The sequence below is a fragment of the Canis lupus genome, chromosome 36, assembly GCF_048164855.1.
Source record: "Canis lupus baileyi chromosome 36, mCanLup2.hap1, whole genome shotgun sequence".
In the NCBI taxonomy this organism is placed as follows: Eukaryota; Metazoa; Chordata; class Mammalia; order Carnivora; family Canidae; genus Canis; species Canis lupus.
Window position 1 is genome coordinate 14,361,082 of NC_132873.1, and position 17,462 is coordinate 14,378,543.

The window sequence follows — 17,462 nt, forward strand, 5'->3', positions numbered from 1 at the left end:
CATCACATATACACAGTAATGAGTCATAAAAACTAAAATGTTAGAAAGTTTACACTCACTCGTCAAATTATCGTCACCTTCTTCAGCTATCTGTTCTGTGTCACTGTCATCAAACTTTATGTCTTTAAACCAGGATGGCTCAGAGTGTCCTTCCACGGAGTTCACTGAGTCACTGTCTGGAGAAGGGGTCTCAGAAAATTCTGTACTCTGGAAAGATCCAAGTAATTCAACTTCAATGGCAACCGGGTGAGTCTGTCACACTACAAAAAACTCCAGCCCAATACTTCTACAACGCTAACCACTAAATAAATTTACATAAAAATAAGCAAATTAATAGAGATTAAGTTGTAAGCCAGCATTAATGCTGACAATTCCACTCTGAAAATCATTAAGTGTCATTCATCAGTAGGTTTAGGCAGCTTATTCTGAGCAAAACATAATATATGGATTTTACAGTGTTTCATCCTTTTCAGTCCTGAGAATGAACCTGGTTTAGAATTTATTCTAATCCTCTGCCAAAGCTACGACATATTCTGGAAAACAACTATTAAAATTTTAACACCACCACACCAGTCTTTTTGGTCATTTGTCTTTTCTAACCTTCGAGTTTCCAATTTTAGTTCACAAAGGTATTCCTAAACACTGTATCAAATTAACATAAACCAAAAGTGAAAGCTTATCTTTTAAAAAAAAAAAAAGTTCTATTTTAAATAATTTCCACTTCCCTAATTAAAGTAAAAAGATAAATACATATCCCTTGTTCTACCCCTGCTATACAATTTAAAACCGCTAATGTATCAAAATCTACCACCTTGGTGATACTAAATTTTTTCCATCATTTTGTTATGCATACTCTCTCCTGGTCCTGAAAACACGGACACAGTGAAACTGAAAACCATTAAAGGTAAATGACAAGCAACTATAACCCCATGAGGCCAAGCAACTGAAAAGTGTCCAGTTCCAATAGGTTTTTCATCACTCCTACCTACCAAGTAAAAAATGTTTTTAACTTTCAAACAACAGGGAAAACGTGTTAGGAAAATGTATCTCTGGCTAATTCAACTACTCTTTATTCCCACCGATGAAGAAAGACTTCATATAAGCCACCCATACTCTCGGGAGCGGTGACGTGGAAAAGTACCTGCAGTGGTCTGTACAGCGCGTACTCATCTCTGAAAAGCTGGTCATGATGACTGACACAATCCAGCCAACGTCCATCAACCATCGCTTGTCCGATTGCTATAGCTTGTGCTCTGAATTAAGACCAATGAAAATAAAGACTTAAAAGTCAGAGTAATTTCCCAGGTACAAGATGAGAGAGAAACTGAATTTTTTTCCGTTCTATTTACAGCTGGAATTACAAATGGTCCGTGAATAGGTACTGGGCAAAACAAGCAAGACTTGAAGCTAAATTTAAAGATTTTCCCAGATACAGAGTCAAAGAGAACCTGCTGGTAAGGCAGTCCTACCAAAACTGAATTTGACTTACGACACACACGTATCAAGTGCTGAATGCAGCATACCCCTGTCCTCACTAGAGTAAAACAAAATGGTGACACTAGCATGGTTCCTGCCCTCAAGGAGCTTACTATCTCAGTAAGAAGACAATACCAAATATTACAAAAATATTTATATATGCATGTGCATATACATAAAACTTAATACATGTATATAACAGACTGTGTGTATATATACATATATATATATATATACACTTAAACATATAAACATGAAATAGATACTTTACACATTGAACTTATAAGGCACTTCACAATTTATAAAACACTTTAGCCCATATTATTTCATTTTCATTCTCACAGCTTCTTCACAGGACCATATATTCTCCTCACATTGGATTTGAGAGTTCCAAGGCTCAAAGAGATTAAATAACTTCAGTAAAAGCATAAAACTAAAAAGAAATAGCCAAAACTAGACCCCAGGGCTTCACTGCTAAAGCTTTTACTCTCTCTTTTTACATACTCATTTCTTCCAGGAAAGGAGTAGCTAATCTAATCAATAGAATAACTCAGAGACATGCTGCCTTGAAAGGCAATAGGACCTGTCTGTCTCTTTCTCATAAATGATTCCTGAGGCGAGTTACGACACTCCAAGTGTAACTTATGAACTCAATTTCATTGGACAGGTTGCAATGTCCAGATTAGGAACCTGTAGCCGGAGAATCCACTGTGGTCTTAATATCTAGGTACATTCCCCAATCCTGCTTAATCGGAGAACTTTGTGTTGGGGAACTACTACACACTTATGCTTTTAATAAGTAAGGTAAACTGTGACCCCATTTGCTCCTTGCATCTATTCACTACTGGTTAAAACCCAGAAGGGAGGAGGGGTGAGTCATTAGCACCCAAGCACCAATGCAGGAAACAAACAGCATCCCATTTACAAAATTTGCTCCCCTTATATCTGTAACATTATGGCCTCATTAAAAATAAAGTAATTAATAATATTGAAAAATGTTTCTTACAATCACATTACCTTGTGGCAATGTGTCCATTTCGGATTAACCAGTTAACTAATTCTTTTCCCACAATGCAGTTGGGATGTGTTCTCAGCCAGTAACGGTGATCCTGAAATTCCATTCCACTACTGTGATGGCAGATTTTCTTCCACAGGTCCTTTAACTGAACGCTGTCCTGAAATCACATTATAAGCAAATAATTACTCTTGAGAAAGATGCTATATACCTTTGCAGCTTCTTTCCTGTGATTTTTAAATGCATAAAAGGAAATTCAATTCAGATTTGTCAGAGCCAACTCACACCATTTAATAGAAAGGACATGTCCATGGGGAACAGCTTGAACTTAGCTCATCTAATCCCAAATGTAACTTTTTCTCTTAAAAACCAACTATCCCAGGGCACCTCGGTGGCTTGGCTGGTTGGGTGGTTGCCTTCAGCTCAGGTTATGATCTCAGGGTCCTGGGATCAAGCCCCATGTCAGGCTCCCAAAGGGAGCCTGCTCCACCCTCTGCCCCCACCCCCACCCACTGCTTATTCTTGTTCTCTCTCTCAAATAAATAAATAAACAAACAAATAAATAAATAAATAAATAAATAAATAAATAAATAAAATCTTTAAGAAAAAAAAAGATCCCAAATAATTTTTTCACTCAATGGCATATATGATCAGTCTCCTAGTTATTGAAATACAAAATTGCAATACAAAATTGCAAAATCTCCTCCTCTTTGGAAACAGGGCAAGAGAAAGGGCAGAACAGTCAATCACACCAATTGATTTCTTGTAGCCTTCACTCCAGCAGCTTCTCACTCCTCTCACCTGTAACCAACTGCCAGGCGAATCTTCCTAAAGAAAGGCCTTCAGTGAATCACTCCCTGCTCAAAAAAACTTCCAACATTGCTCAGCACCTATGGGTTCAAATCTAAACTTGTAAAGGCTGAAATCACCATGTTCCACCAGGTAACCCCAAGTAACTTCCATTCTCACTGCTCATACACGCCAACTTAATCACTCTCCCAACATCTCCTAACTAATAAATCCTACTTTGGTCCATTGAATATGTCATGCATATTTTCACCTCTATACCTTGTCATACCTTTAAATAAGATTTGTTTTCCTCACTGCCTGCCCAAATCCATCTTCCAGGTCCAAGCCAAGCTTTCAGTTTAAAGCCTTTCCTGATGCCCTCACCACTAATGATCTATTTCCTATTAATAAAGTATTACTTTTTTACTATTAAGGATATGCCCATCAGCCTTATTTCTACCTTTTAAATTTTAAGCTTGAGGAAAGAAGCCATTTTCCATCTCTTTGGAGTCACTTTCAGGATTAAACACAGTATTTTACAAAAGATAAATTCAATAAAAACTGATTATTATCTCATATAAACATACAGTAGTAAAGGTATACAAAGCATTCCATGTGCGTGTTTCAAAATTTAAAAGCACTCTGGGACCTAAAAGTTCAGCTCTCTTACTATGTAAGCACCTGAATTCTTATCTTACCAGATGAAAAAGATGAAGAAAATATTAATGCATTATAAGAGCATGGAATGCTTGACCACTTTCTTAGGTGGTCCTAATAAAAACTTAAGCTAATTATTTCCTTTATTAATTTATATGCTAACTAGCTATTTGTAGGTTTCTTAAAAAGAAAAATCAGTGAGATACATAATCTTTATGCTCAAAAATAGCAAAGATACTGGACCAGTACCAGAAGAATTTTGCGTTCATCCTCAGTGGTCTCTGTCCTAACATATGTTCGGTTAGCCTGGGGACTGACAGATGTCTCATAAGAAGATACCATGGGAGAACCAGATCGATCCAGTGACAGGTTAGTAATGCTGGCTGATCTGGAAATAAAAACAAAAAGTGAAAACACAGTTGTAAACTCTTCATTAATAAAATTATAGCAAAAATTCATTTTTAAATTAATGCTTATTACTCGCCAACATTAAGGGTACTTTTAAATGTAGTTATGATGGTTATATGTATGATATCACCATTGGGAGAAATTAAAAGAGTATCCAGAAATTCTCGATACTAAATTGTCCAACTTCTTTGTTAGTCTAAAACTATTTCAGAATAAGTGTAAAGCAAAGTCGCTATGGAAAAAGATAGGAACGCAATGATATAGTTAATTGATCATTAATATTTCAAAGGAAAAAGACACAAACTCTTCTTGTTAAAATGCTGAAGGCTAGTGTTTTTTTTTTAACTGACAAATATGAAGAATCATAGACTAAATGCAGAAATAGTCTTGCAGATCAGGAACAGGAAACTATGGCCCACAGGCCAAATAGTTTTTGCATAACCAATGAACTAAGAATGTCTTTAGATGAACATCTGTAATGTTCTAACAAGAAAAAACATTAACTTTGAACCCCAATTAAGCAAATGAAAAAATAATTCCTTTCTTAAAACTGCATTGTTGTCCTCAATTATATTTTGAATTTGATCAATAAAAGAATGAGTGAAAATGTGTTTCCTCTCGTTATATTATCACTTATATAATATCCTCAATTTTGCCTCTTGGCAAAGTTACCAGATAAATGGTAAGTGGAATGTCTATAGCATCAAGCAAGCTTTTATTTATTAAAAAATTGTAGCTAGAAATTTTAGTTAGCTTCTAGTTAGAAAAAAAATGAAACCAAATTTTAGCTTCCAAATAAAGGATAAAAAGGCAGAAGTATCTACAATGAGTTAGACACCAAACACATTTAATTCTCACAGCATACTATGGAATAGGTACTACTAAATCCATTCTACAGATAAAGAAGTCAAGAATCAGAGATTAAGTAATTTGTCTAAGGTAACTCAACTAATAATAACAAGGCTGACAATCAAAACCAGGTGTCAAATGAAAAACTATGCTCTCCCCAGCATGAAGATAAAGATACTTTTAAAATAATTTGGGGGCACTTAGATAGCTAAGTCGGTTGAGCGTCCAACTCTTGGTTTGGACTTGCTACAGGATCCACACTCTATAGGTAGTATATTTGAGGATTCACTCTCACTCCCTCCCCTCCCCAAATAAGTAAATCTTTAAAAAAAAAAAAAATGTAAGAAATTATTCACAGGTTTCTAACAAGTTTATAAAAAGTTATTCTTAACAGCTTATGAGAAACCATTGATATCAAATAAACAAGATTTTTCAAATAAACATTTATTTCTTGGCACAATTCTTTTAGTGAAATGTCACCACTAGATGTCTTATTCCATTAATTAAAATGTCTTTTCCAATGAACGTTATTATCCATGTGTTCTGCTTCTCTAACATTCTAACTATCCCTGCACATATTCTGCTACAGAAGTAACAAGAACAAAAGAAAATTAGTCAAATATACTGTCAAATAATAAGTAGCCTAACTGTAAGAATGCTGGCTGAAGTTTTATTTAGAGATAGTACTAAATTATATCTTTCCCAAAGATTTACATCAATCTTAGCATTAATTCAAATCGCATGGAATTCCACTGTAAATTAGCACAGCTACTTCTCCATTTGTATACTGCCAACAGAAATACTGCAATTCATCCCATCTTTTTAAAAACTGCCCTAACTGGGCAGCCCCGGTGGTGCAGTGGTTTAGTGCCGCCTGCAGCTCAGGGCGTGATCCTGGAGACCCTGGATCAAGTCCCACATCAGGCTCTCTACATGGAGCCTGCTTCTCCCTCTGCCTCTCTCTCGCTCTCTCTCTCTCTCTCTCTGCATCTCTATGAATAAAAAATAAATTAAAAAAAAAACTGCCCTAACTCCACACTCCCTTGCTGCAGTCCCCCCTTCACTACAGCACAACTCCCATCTCCAACCCTTCTTCTATCTTGGGAATCCAAACTGGTGCAGCCGCTTTGGAAGACAAGTTTGGCTATTTCTTATGAAACTAATCATACTCTTTAATAAGTAGTCCAACAATCATACTCCTTGGTATTGATCCAGATGAACTGAAAACATGACCACATGAAAGCCTGCACACAAATGTTTACTGTAGCCTTATTCATCTTGTCAAAACTTGGAAATAACCAAGATATTTTTCAGCAGGTAAGTGGATAAACTGTGCTATATCCAGATAATGGATGCTGAACTGTGTTATCGAGCGATGAGAAGATATGAAGAAAAGTTAAATGAATATTACTAAGTGAAGGAAACCAATGTGAAAGGGCTACATACTGGATGAGGCTAACTATATGACATTCTAGATTAGGAAAAACTATGGAGACCATAAAAAGATCAGTGGTTGCCGTGGGTTGAGGAGGAGGGAGAAATGAAAAAAGGAGAATACAGAGAATTTCCTTTTTAAAGATTTTATTTATTTGTTTGTTTGTTTGTTTGTAAGAGAACACGAGTGGGGAGAGGGGTAAGCAGACTTCACACTGAGGAGAGATCCCACACCCTGAGCTCACGACCTGACCCGAAATCAAGAGTCAGACGCTTAACCTACTGAGCCGCAGAAGCTTCAGAGCACAGAGAATTTTGTTCTGTTTATTTTCTTTAAATTCAACTAAGTAACATATAATGTGTTACTGGTTTCAGAGGCAGAGGTCAGTGATTCATCAGGTCTCATATATACCAAGTGCTCCTTACATCACCTCATTACATTCCCTCCTTAATGTGCATCACCCAATTACCCCATCCCCTACCCTCCTCCCTCCCAGCAACCCTCAGTTTGTTTCCTATGATTAAGGGTCTCTTATGGTTTATACTTCTGATTTCATCTTGTTTTACTTTTTCTTCTCTTTCCCTATGATCCTATTTTGTTTCTTAAATTCTACATGAGAAAAGTAGTAATCCGAAGGGACCCCTGCACGCCAGTGTTTATAGCAGCAGTGACCATAATAGCCAAACTATGAAAAAAGCCCAGATGTCCACTGACAGATGAATGGATAAAGAGCATGTGGTATACAAATATATATATATACAAAAACAAATATGTATACACATACATATACATACACTAAATTTCATTTTGACTAAAAATGAAATCTAGCCATTTGCAATGACATGGGTGGAATTAGAAGATATTATGCTAAGAGAAATAAGTCAATCAGAAAGACAATCATATATTCTCATGTGGAGAGAATTTTTTTCATCCATGTTCGTCAGGAATATTGGTCTGTAATTCTCATTTTTGGTGAGGTGATTGTCTGGTTTGGGATTAAGGTAATGCTGGTCACACAGAATGAGTTCGGAAGTTTTTTCATTTCAATTTTTGAAACAGCTTCAGACGAATAAGTATTAATTCTTCTTTAAATGTTTGGTAAAATTCCCCTGGAAGCCATCTGGCCCTGGACTCTTGTTTGTTGGGAGGTTTTTGATAACTGCTTCAATTTCCTTGCTGGTTATGGGTCTACTCAGATTTTCTATTTCTTCTTGTTTCATTTTTGGTAGTTTGTATGTCTCCAGGAATGCATCCATTTCTTCCAGATTGTCTAATCTGTTGGCATCTAGTTGCGCATATGTTCTTGTAATTGTATTTCTTCAGTGTTGGTTGTGGTCTCTCTTTCAGTCATGATTTTATTTATTTGGGTCCTTTCTCTTTTCTTCTTGATAAGTCTAGCCAGGGGTTTATTGATGTTATTCTTTCAAAGAACATGCTCTTATTTTCGTTGATCTGTTCGACTGTTCTTCTGGCATCTATTTCATTTATTTCTGCTCTAGTCTTTATTATTTCGCTTCTCCTGCTGGGGGTAGCCTTTATTTGCCGTTCTTTCTCCAGCTCTTTTAAGTGTAAGGTTAGGTTGTGTATTTAAGACCTTTCTCGTTTCTTGAGAAAGACTTGTATTGCTGTATACTTCCCTCTTAGGACCACTTTTGCTCCACCCCAAAGTTTTTGAAGAGTTGTGCTTTCATTTTCATTCGTTTCCATGAATTTTTTAAATTATTCTTTAATTTCCTGGTTGATCCATTCATTTTTTAGTAGGATGCTCTTTAACCTCCATGTATTTGGATTCTTTCCAAATTTTCTCTTGTGATTGAGTTCCAGTTTCAAAGCATTGTAGTCTGAAAATATACAGTGAATGATCCCAATCTTTTGGTACTGATTGACATATGACTTATAATCCAGTTTGTGGTCTCTTGTGGAGAATGTTCTATGTGTACTCGAGAAGAATGTGTATTATGTTGTTTTAGGGTGGAATGTTCTGAATATATTTGCAAAGTCCATCTGGTCCAGAGTGTCATTCAAAGAACTTGTTTCCTTGTTGATCTTCTGCTTAGAAGATCTGTTCATTGCAGTGAGTGGGGTATTAAAAGTCCCCTACTGTTATTCTCAATGTGTCTCTTTAATTTTGTTATTAATTGGCTTATGTAACTGGCTGCTCCCATGTTAGGGGCATAAATATGTACAACTGTTAGATCTTCTTGCTGGATAGACCCTTTAATTATGATATAGTATCCTTCCTCATGTCTTATTACAGTCTGGTTTAAAATCTACTTTGTATGATACAAGGATCACAACCTCAGCTTTCTTCTGATGTCCATTAGCATGATAAATGGTTTTCCACCCCCTCACTTTCAGTCTGGTTGTGTCAGGTCTAAAATGATGTCCTGCAGACAGCATATCAATGGGTCTTGCTTTTTTATCCAATCTGATAACCTGTGTCTTTTGATTAAGGGCATTCAGCCCATTTACATTCAGGGTAACTACTAAAAGACATAAATTTAGTGCCATTGTATTACCTATAGTCACTGTTTCTGTATATTGTCCCTATTCCTTTCTGGTCTACATTACTTTTGGGCTTTCTCTTCGCTTAGAGGATCCCTTTTAATATTTCTTGTATTATTATTAGGGTTGTTTTAGTGATCACAAATTCTTTTAGTTTCTATTTGTCCTGGAAACTTTTTATCTCTCCTCCTGTTCTGAATGAGATCGTAGCTGTATAAAGTATTCTTTGCTCTATATTTTTCTCACTTAGCACCCTGAATATATCATGCCAGTCCTTTTGGCCTGCCAGGTTTCTGTGACTAGATCTGCTGCCAGTCTAACGTTTCTACCATTTTACATTACAGACCTCTTGTACCCAGCTGCTTTCAGGATTTTCTTTTTGTCTCTGAAATTTGTAAGTTTCACCATGATATGTCAGGGTGTTGACCTATTTTTATTGATTTTGAGCTGGGATCTGTGCCTCCTGGACTTGGATGTCTATTTCTTTCCCCAGATTAGAGAAATTCTCTGATTTAATTTGCTCTGATATACCTTCTGCACACCCCCCTTTCCTCTTCTTCTGGGATCCCAATTATTCTAATTATTGTTTTGCTTTATAGTATCACTTCTCTCTCAAATCTTTCCCTGGTGATCCAGTACTTGTTTATCTCTCTTCTTCTCAGCTTTATTCTCTATCATTTTGTCTTCTAGGTCACTAATTCTCTCTTCTACCTCATTTATCTTAGCAATTAGAGCCTCCATTTTTTATTGCATCTCATTAATAGCCTTTTTTATTTCAACTTCATTAAATTTTAGTTTTTATTTCCCCAGAAAGGGATTCTCTGGAGTCTTCTATGCTTTTCTCAAGACCCACAAGCATCTTTATAATCATTCTGAACTCTAATTCCAACATCTTACTTATATCCATACTGATTAGGTCCCCAGGCCTCTTGTTCTTTTTTTTGAAGTAAGTTTCTCCATCTTGTCATTCTATCCAGAGAAGAGTTGACGAGGAATCAAAATACTAAAATGGCAGCAAAGACCCCAAAGAAATACACACTAAATAAAAAAGACTCAAAAACAAAAACACAGAGAGAGAAAATATAATCAAATAGGTGACAGAATGGAGCAGTACACTGGATCCTGTGTGTATTTTGGTCCATTTGTTAGAAAACAAAATCCCAAAACTATAACCAAAGAAAAACTCATATGTGCCAAAAAAAAAAAAAAAAAATTAAGTACAAATTAAAGATAGAATGTAACTATAAAAATGAAAATTAAAAGACAGGGAAAAAGAAAAAAAAGAAGAAGGAATATAAACAGAAAGGTAAACAGAACAGAGCAATACACTATATGCTGAATGTATTTTTGTTGGTTTGAAGAAACTACACCTCAAAATTTTAAGGAAAGAAAAATATATATATACAAAAATAAAATTAAATACATTGAAAGGATAGAATATAACTGTAAAGATGAAAACTAAAAAAGACTTAACAAAATAGAAAAACCAAAAAAGAAAGAAGAAAAAACAAAACAACAAAAACGAATATGATTAGACAGGTAAAGAGAAGAGAGCCATACACTACATTCTGGGTATATTCTGGTGATTTAGAAGCAACTGCATCCCAAAATTGTAAAGAAAGAAAAACTTTTATGTATACAAGATAAAATTAAATACAATGAAAGGTAATGTAACTGTAAAAATGAAAATTAAAAAAGGTTTTTAAAAAATGGAGCCCCTGGATGGGTGAGTTAAGCATCTGCCTTTGGGTCGGGGTATGATCTCAGGGTCCTGGGATCAAGCCCACCATCAGGCTCCCTACAGTGGGGAGCCTGCATCTGCCTCTTCCTCTGCGTCTCCCCCTGCTTGTGTGAATGCTCGTGTGCTCTCTCAAACAAGTAAATAAAATCTTAAAAAAAAAAAAAAAAAAAGATTTAAAAATAGAGTTGATAAAGTAAGAAATTGGTAGAAAAAGGGAAGAAAAAAATAATTAAAATTAAAGACTAGAGGGGATCCCTGGGTGGCTCAGTGGTTTGGCGCCTGCCTTTGGCCCAGGGCGCGATCCTGGAGTCCTGGGATCGAGTCCTTCATTGGGCTCCGAGCACGGAGCCTGCTTCTCCCTCTTCCTGTGTGCCTGTGTCTCTGTCTCTCTCTCTCTATGTCTATCATGAAAAAATAAATAAATACATAAATCTTTAAAATAAAGACTAGAGAATCAGGGGGGCACGAGGGGGAACACCACAAAACCATAAATTCTACATGCTATATTCCCCTGGCACCTGAGTTTTACGGTTCTCAATGTTCAGTAGACCTGGTCTTGACTGGATGTTCTCGCTGATAATCTCGGGGAGGGGACTGCTGCACTACTTCTCAAGCATCTTTGACACCGGTGGAACTGCACTGCCCTTGCCTGAGGGCCAGGCTAACCAGTCTGCTCAGGATTGCTCTAGGTGGCTTTTGTTCCCTGAAGCCTTTCTGTGCTGCTGCTTTAGGCGATGAGAGTGAAAATAGCAGCCTCCCCCCAATCTCCGGCCCCAGAGCCAAAAGCTCAAGGCTCCACTCCTCAGTGCACCCTCAGGGAAAAGCAGTCAATCCCTCCTGTCTCCCTGGGTCTGCTCTCGTGCTTACCCAGCCTGTGACTGGGCCTTTCTAGCTCAGGCATGCGACCCCACTTCAAGTCTCCGAACCCTGCAGCCTCCGGCGGCACACACGCATGTCTCGAGGGGCGAGGAAGGGGGCATCTGCTGGTTCTGCTCCTCGCTGGGCCCCTGCTCAGAGAGCAGTCACGCAGACTGCGCCGCTCTCTGCGGGTTATGGCATCCCCCAGCTGAGAGCCCACTCGTGGGCTTGCTGACTGCAGCCAGCTTCCCTGCTCCAATGCCTAGGAACTCTGCCAGTTGGGCACCCCCAGTCCTCCTGTGAACCCAAGGATCCTGACACCACACTGTCCCACGCAGGATGCTGCCCTGCTTCGCCGCCTGGAACGTCCCTCACCAGAGCAGACTTCTTATAGTACCAACTTTGCACTCGGCTGCTCTATCACTTGCCAGCAGCCAGCTGACAGAGGCTCTTCCCGTGAGGTTTATCTTCCCATATATCCTCTCGGATTAGCTCCTCTTGCGCCTCCTACCTTGTAGAAAAGTGGTCACTCTTCCATTGTAGAGTTGCAGCTATTCTTTTCTTAGATCTCCGGTTGAGTTCACAGTTGGTTCACAAGGACTTAATAGCTAACTAGCTGAATTCCTGGGACCAGATGAAACTAAGGTCTCCTACTCCTCTACCATCTTGGACTCCTCATCTCAGAGAATTCTTAAGGCAGTGAAACTACAGTGTGCTGTGCTGCAATACTGAATACATATCATTATACATCTGTCCCAACCACCAAAAGTGCATCACCAAGAGTGAACCCTAAATTATGGACTTTGGGTGATAATATTTCAATGCAGGGTAATAATACGCTACAGTTGCTCACCAACTGTACATATCACTCTAGTGCAGGATACTGATCATGGGGGAGGTTATGAGGTTAGGGGGTGGGGGGTACAAAGGAATTCTCTGTACTTTCCACTCCATTTTGCTGTGAGCCTAAAACTGCTCTAAAAAATGAGGTTTATTTTTAAAAAAGCAAAAGATCCTGATGTAACTTATTCTCAAATGATTCAGAAAAAAAAAAAAAAGTATATAATTAGTAACAGAGCACATGGGAAAATGTAAATTAATGAACCTTAATAAAGAATTGGGATCCCTGGGTGGCGCAGCGGTTTGGTGCCTGCCTTTGGCCCAGGGCGCGATCCTGGAGACCTGGGATCGAATCCCACGTCGGGCTCCCGGTGCATGGAACCTGCTTCTCCCTCTGCCTATGTCTCTGCCCCTCTCTCTCTCTCTGTGTGTGACTATCATAAATAAATAAAAATTTGAAAAAAAAGAATATATTAAAATTCATTATTCTTGCAATTTTTTGCAAATTTGAAATTTTTTCAAAATAATTTTAGAAGTTTTTTACACACTTGAACTTTCTAGTAGCTTCCCAGGTCACCCAGAGTAAATGGCCAAGTCCTACAATTAACTGTAAGAACACTCTACTCCAGGTACAGAGGGCCTCTTGTTATTCTTTGACAGCTTTGTTTCTTCTAGGAATTTGCTATTTCCTGTTTTCTTGGTACACTCTTCTACAAAATGTCCACATGGCTCATTCCCTCACATCCTCAGGTTTTTGCTCAAATGTCATCTTCCCAGTGAGATCTTTTCTGATTACACTATTTAAAATGCCAATCTCTACCCCTATACCTTATTGCTTTTTTGTGCATTAAATGTTTGTTTGATTCACCGCTCTATTACACGTACCTGGTTTCTAGGTACTTAATACTTGGAAGAAGAACAAATTGAAAGTATGTTAAACCAAGGTCATTCAAATGTCTAGTTCTCCAGATTAATAGCTACTTATTCACCACTTAAACTTGTAAACTTCACTGTTCAGTGAAGAGGTGTGGATATCAGTAAGATCTAGGAAGCTGAAAAAGGAGGAGGAAGTGTGCAGGTATAGAATGATTATGGGCAATTATTTCTTCTTGACTAAGAAGAAAAGAAATAATTGAGAATATAGGTAAATAGATGAATCACAAAGGAGAAATTTTTTTGTTGTTGTTTTTTTTTTTATTTTTTTTTTATTTTTTTTATTTTTTATTTTTTTGTTGTTGTTGTTTTTAAGAGGTGATCTAAGTTTGCTTAAATGACAACCATAAGGAGTCAGCAAGGGGAGGTAGAAGGTACAAACATCAATAGGATAATTAATAAAAAATGAGAAGAGATGGGATCCATAATACAAACGGAAAATTAGCTTGGATAAGAGGCAGAAAAAAAGAAAACTGATGCACTCTAAATGTTATTAAGTTGGTAAGTGGTGGTAAGAACTGAGGAAGTGCCCATTTAACTCCTCTCTTCGCTATATAATAGAAAATAAGACTGTAGGCTTCCTCTGAAGCCAGCAGAGACCTGAAGCCAGTGGAAAACACTGAAAAAGAGATACTGAAGGAATGCAAGCCAGAGCTGACTAGCAAAAAGGCAAAACATAGTTTAATTCAGCTTTTGGAGCTAAGAAAGTATAATAATACTACCCCATTTTTATCTGTTTGCTCTTCTCATTACCATGAAAGAAAGAAAAATCAAATACAGAATACCAAGATTTCATTTGGCAGTTTACCTATTTCGAGCAGGAGATTTCCCAGCATCCTCTTGAACAGATACAAGTCTTGTTGAAAGAGGAGTATTTGAGGAGTCTGGATGAATCAAACTACAAAGAAAGAAGAAAAATACTGAGATAATTTGGGACAGGAACAAGTAAATCCAATTTCAATGAAGCGCTTTAACATTTAAAAGCTGATTGTTTTCCCCTGCAATAATGAGATTATGGGTCAGTTTTGTTTTCTTCTTTTAATTAAGGTAGAAACTATGGTTTTTATATTAACTACATCAACTGCCAAAAAACTGGTAGTTTATTAAGTATATGATACGCTCTTAAAATAATAACATTGGTTGGATCGGTACTTACAGAGCTCATTCATCCATAATATACACAGAATTGGGAGGATTTGGGGAGGAAGTTCTGAATTCAAGTATTTTATTTTCAGTTCACATAGCCCACTGGAATAGCACTGCAGAGTCAGACTTTGGTTCAAGTACAGGCTCTCCCTTTCTCTCACTAGCTGTATGACCTCAGGTCTATTAGTTAATTCCTCTAAACCTCAGCTTCTACATCTGTTCAAAAGAAGAAAGCTATGCCTACCCAGAGATAATGATAACTAAAAGAAAATGAACATGAAACAATTAGCACAGAACTAAAATTATTCTATCTTTGACATCTCTCAGAAAGCTTTCAAATCTAGTTTATTAGAGGAAATTTGCCAATTATGGACTCACACAAGGCCAGGTACACCTAAAAGGCATTACTAGCTAAAGTAAGAAAGAGGTAAGAATCCCTATACTTTTTTATTGCTCTATTAAATGTAGAATCAATTTTTAAAATTTTTAAAATATACATAATATATAAAGAATCATGATGCCACAAATACCAATGTACCATTAGCAATGACTCTGAAATGCCTGTATTCCCCTACCCAATCCTATTCCACTCTGAGCCCTCAAGGAAACTACTACTGGCAATTTTATATTTATCATTCTCTTCCTTTCCTTTAAGTTTAGCACATCTGTATATGGACAGTGGGTTTATTTTGTGTACTTTTTAACTTCATAAGTAATCACTGTGTGTGTGTGTGTGTGTGTATATAACATATGTACACAAACGTGTATATATAGGTATGTAATATACGTACACACACCTTTCTTTTCTGTTCCACATTATGTCCCTGAGAGTCATATATGTAGACTGTAGCTATAATTCATTCTTGACTTCTGTTTAAATTCGTTGGTTACCTATTAATTCGTCACACCTTTAAGGGGTGATCGATAAAGTAACTTATTGGAACGAGGTTAATTAAAACTCTATGCTCTTTGATATGGCCAGATTTAGTATTATTTAGAAGAATATAACTTAGCTAGAAAAAGAAAACAATCAGAAACTGATAAATCTAGGACCGTAATTCAAACACTTCCATGTAACTTGCAAGAGTCAGTAAAATCCTTCACCAGCAGGCAGTATACATATTTAGACCTACAGAAAAACATGATCCTTAGAAGGAAAAAAAATGTTACTTAGGGAAGAAAAAATCTAATTTCATTTACAAACAATATGAATACAAAGTTTATGAGCATTTTCTTTCTCTAAAAAGGCTACCTTAGAAATTATTAATCTCAATCACTTTTGTTGCCTATTCAACAAACATTATCCAGAGCATATATATGCCATACACTCTGTTGCCAGTGGGTAGAACAGTGAACAATAATAATAGAAGTCTCTCTAATCGTAGATCTTACATTCTAATTAGTCAGTATAATCACTATCTGTAAACATTCTGTGATCCTTCTGGAAGCAAGCCAAAGGAAAAGGAGGGGAGGGAACCCGGGGTGGCGCAGCGGTTTAGCGCCTGCCTTTGGCCCAGGGCGCAATCCTGGAGACCCGGGATCGAATCCCACGTTGGGCTCCTGGTGCATGGAGCCTGCTTCTCCCTCTCCCTCTGCCTGTGTCTCTGCCTCTCTCTCTCTCTCTCTCTCTCTCTCTGTGACTATCATAAATAAATAAAAATTTAAAAATAAAAAAAAAAAGGAGGGGAATTCATAGGAAATAATTCAAAGAAGATAAATATTAACTGAAGCCACTCATGGGTCACAAGACTATCTGTATTTCTCAAATATAAATGAAATTGTCTTTAAGTGATATTACCTTTGCCAGGCAAAATCATCCTCTAGAAATATGTTGCGGCTGGCTTTTCTGCTTCCGACAGGTGTTCGAGGTTCACCTGGATCAAGTACAGATACAGAGGATGCGGAATCTGAGAGAGCATTCAAGTCTTCCCCAATGGAATTACTGTCTGTGGAGTGAGCATAACTTAAGGCTATTTTTCTACAGTATGTACAAGCTCGGAGGTCCCCTAGGATGGAAAACAAAACAAGAAAATTAACTTAAAAAATGATAATAGGTTACCTAACAGAACACATTAAATCCTTGGGTTAATAGTTTTTCAAGTAACGGAAAACGTTTTCAAGTCAAGACTACCAAAAACAATGTTTTCAAAATGCAAAACAATTTTACTGGTTCATTTATGTATTTTAAAAACCATTATTATGATAAATTCATCCAGGCATTCAAATTACCTCAAATATTTATTTTTTTTTTTTTAAAGATTTTATTTATGTATTCATGAGAGACCAGAGAGAGAGAGGCAGAGGGAGAAGCAGGCTCCACGCAGGGAGCCCGACGCGGGACTCGATCCCGGGACTCCAGAATCACACCCCAGGCCGAAGGCAGGCGCTAAACCGCTGAGCCACCCAGGGATCCCACCTCAAATATTTATTAATGAGTTAAGAAACTAGCACCCAATGATACCAGCAAACTCTGTTTAAGACTGTTTTTTAAAAAAATAAAAGCATTTTTCAAGGTTCTAAAAATGAAATAAGGGACAGTAGGTCTGAGCAAAAAAATTGTTTCAAATAGATAAATAAACCAATACAATGGTTTATTACAACATATTGTCCCTGGGCAGGAAGTAAGGAAGAAAATGTTAGGTCTCCTTTGTGAAGCCTTTGAGTGGCCTCCACAAGGGGGCACCGTCTTAAAAACAAATAGAAAATGGGCTTACAGACAATATGAAATATGTGGGGGAAAATATTAAACTTTTCCTATAGCAAAAGTTGAGTTGACAATGAAATATTCTTCAGAGGACAAACAACAAGGT

General features: G+C 37.2%; 1 protein-coding gene across 5 annotated transcripts in view; it reads right to left on the minus strand.

Moving 5' to 3' along the window:
• The window catches only part of PIKFYVE (phosphoinositide kinase, FYVE-type zinc finger containing), an 83,343-nt gene that overhangs the window by 50,568 nt on the left and 15,313 nt on the right, over positions 1 to 17,462 (minus strand). For all 5 annotated transcript variants that reach the window (XM_072813226.1, XM_072813227.1, XM_072813228.1 and 2 more), the window contains 6 exons: positions 16,451 to 16,658; positions 14,315 to 14,404; positions 4,187 to 4,325; positions 2,494 to 2,651; positions 1,142 to 1,253; positions 60 to 207 (listed from right to left, as the gene is read on the minus strand). In XM_072813226.1, the coding sequence (XP_072669327.1) occupies positions 60 to 207; positions 1,142 to 1,253; positions 2,494 to 2,651; positions 4,187 to 4,325; positions 14,315 to 14,404; positions 16,451 to 16,658 (855 nt within the window). The remainder of the gene's footprint in view (positions 1 to 59; positions 208 to 1,141; positions 1,254 to 2,493; positions 2,652 to 4,186; positions 4,326 to 14,314; positions 14,405 to 16,450; positions 16,659 to 17,462) is intronic.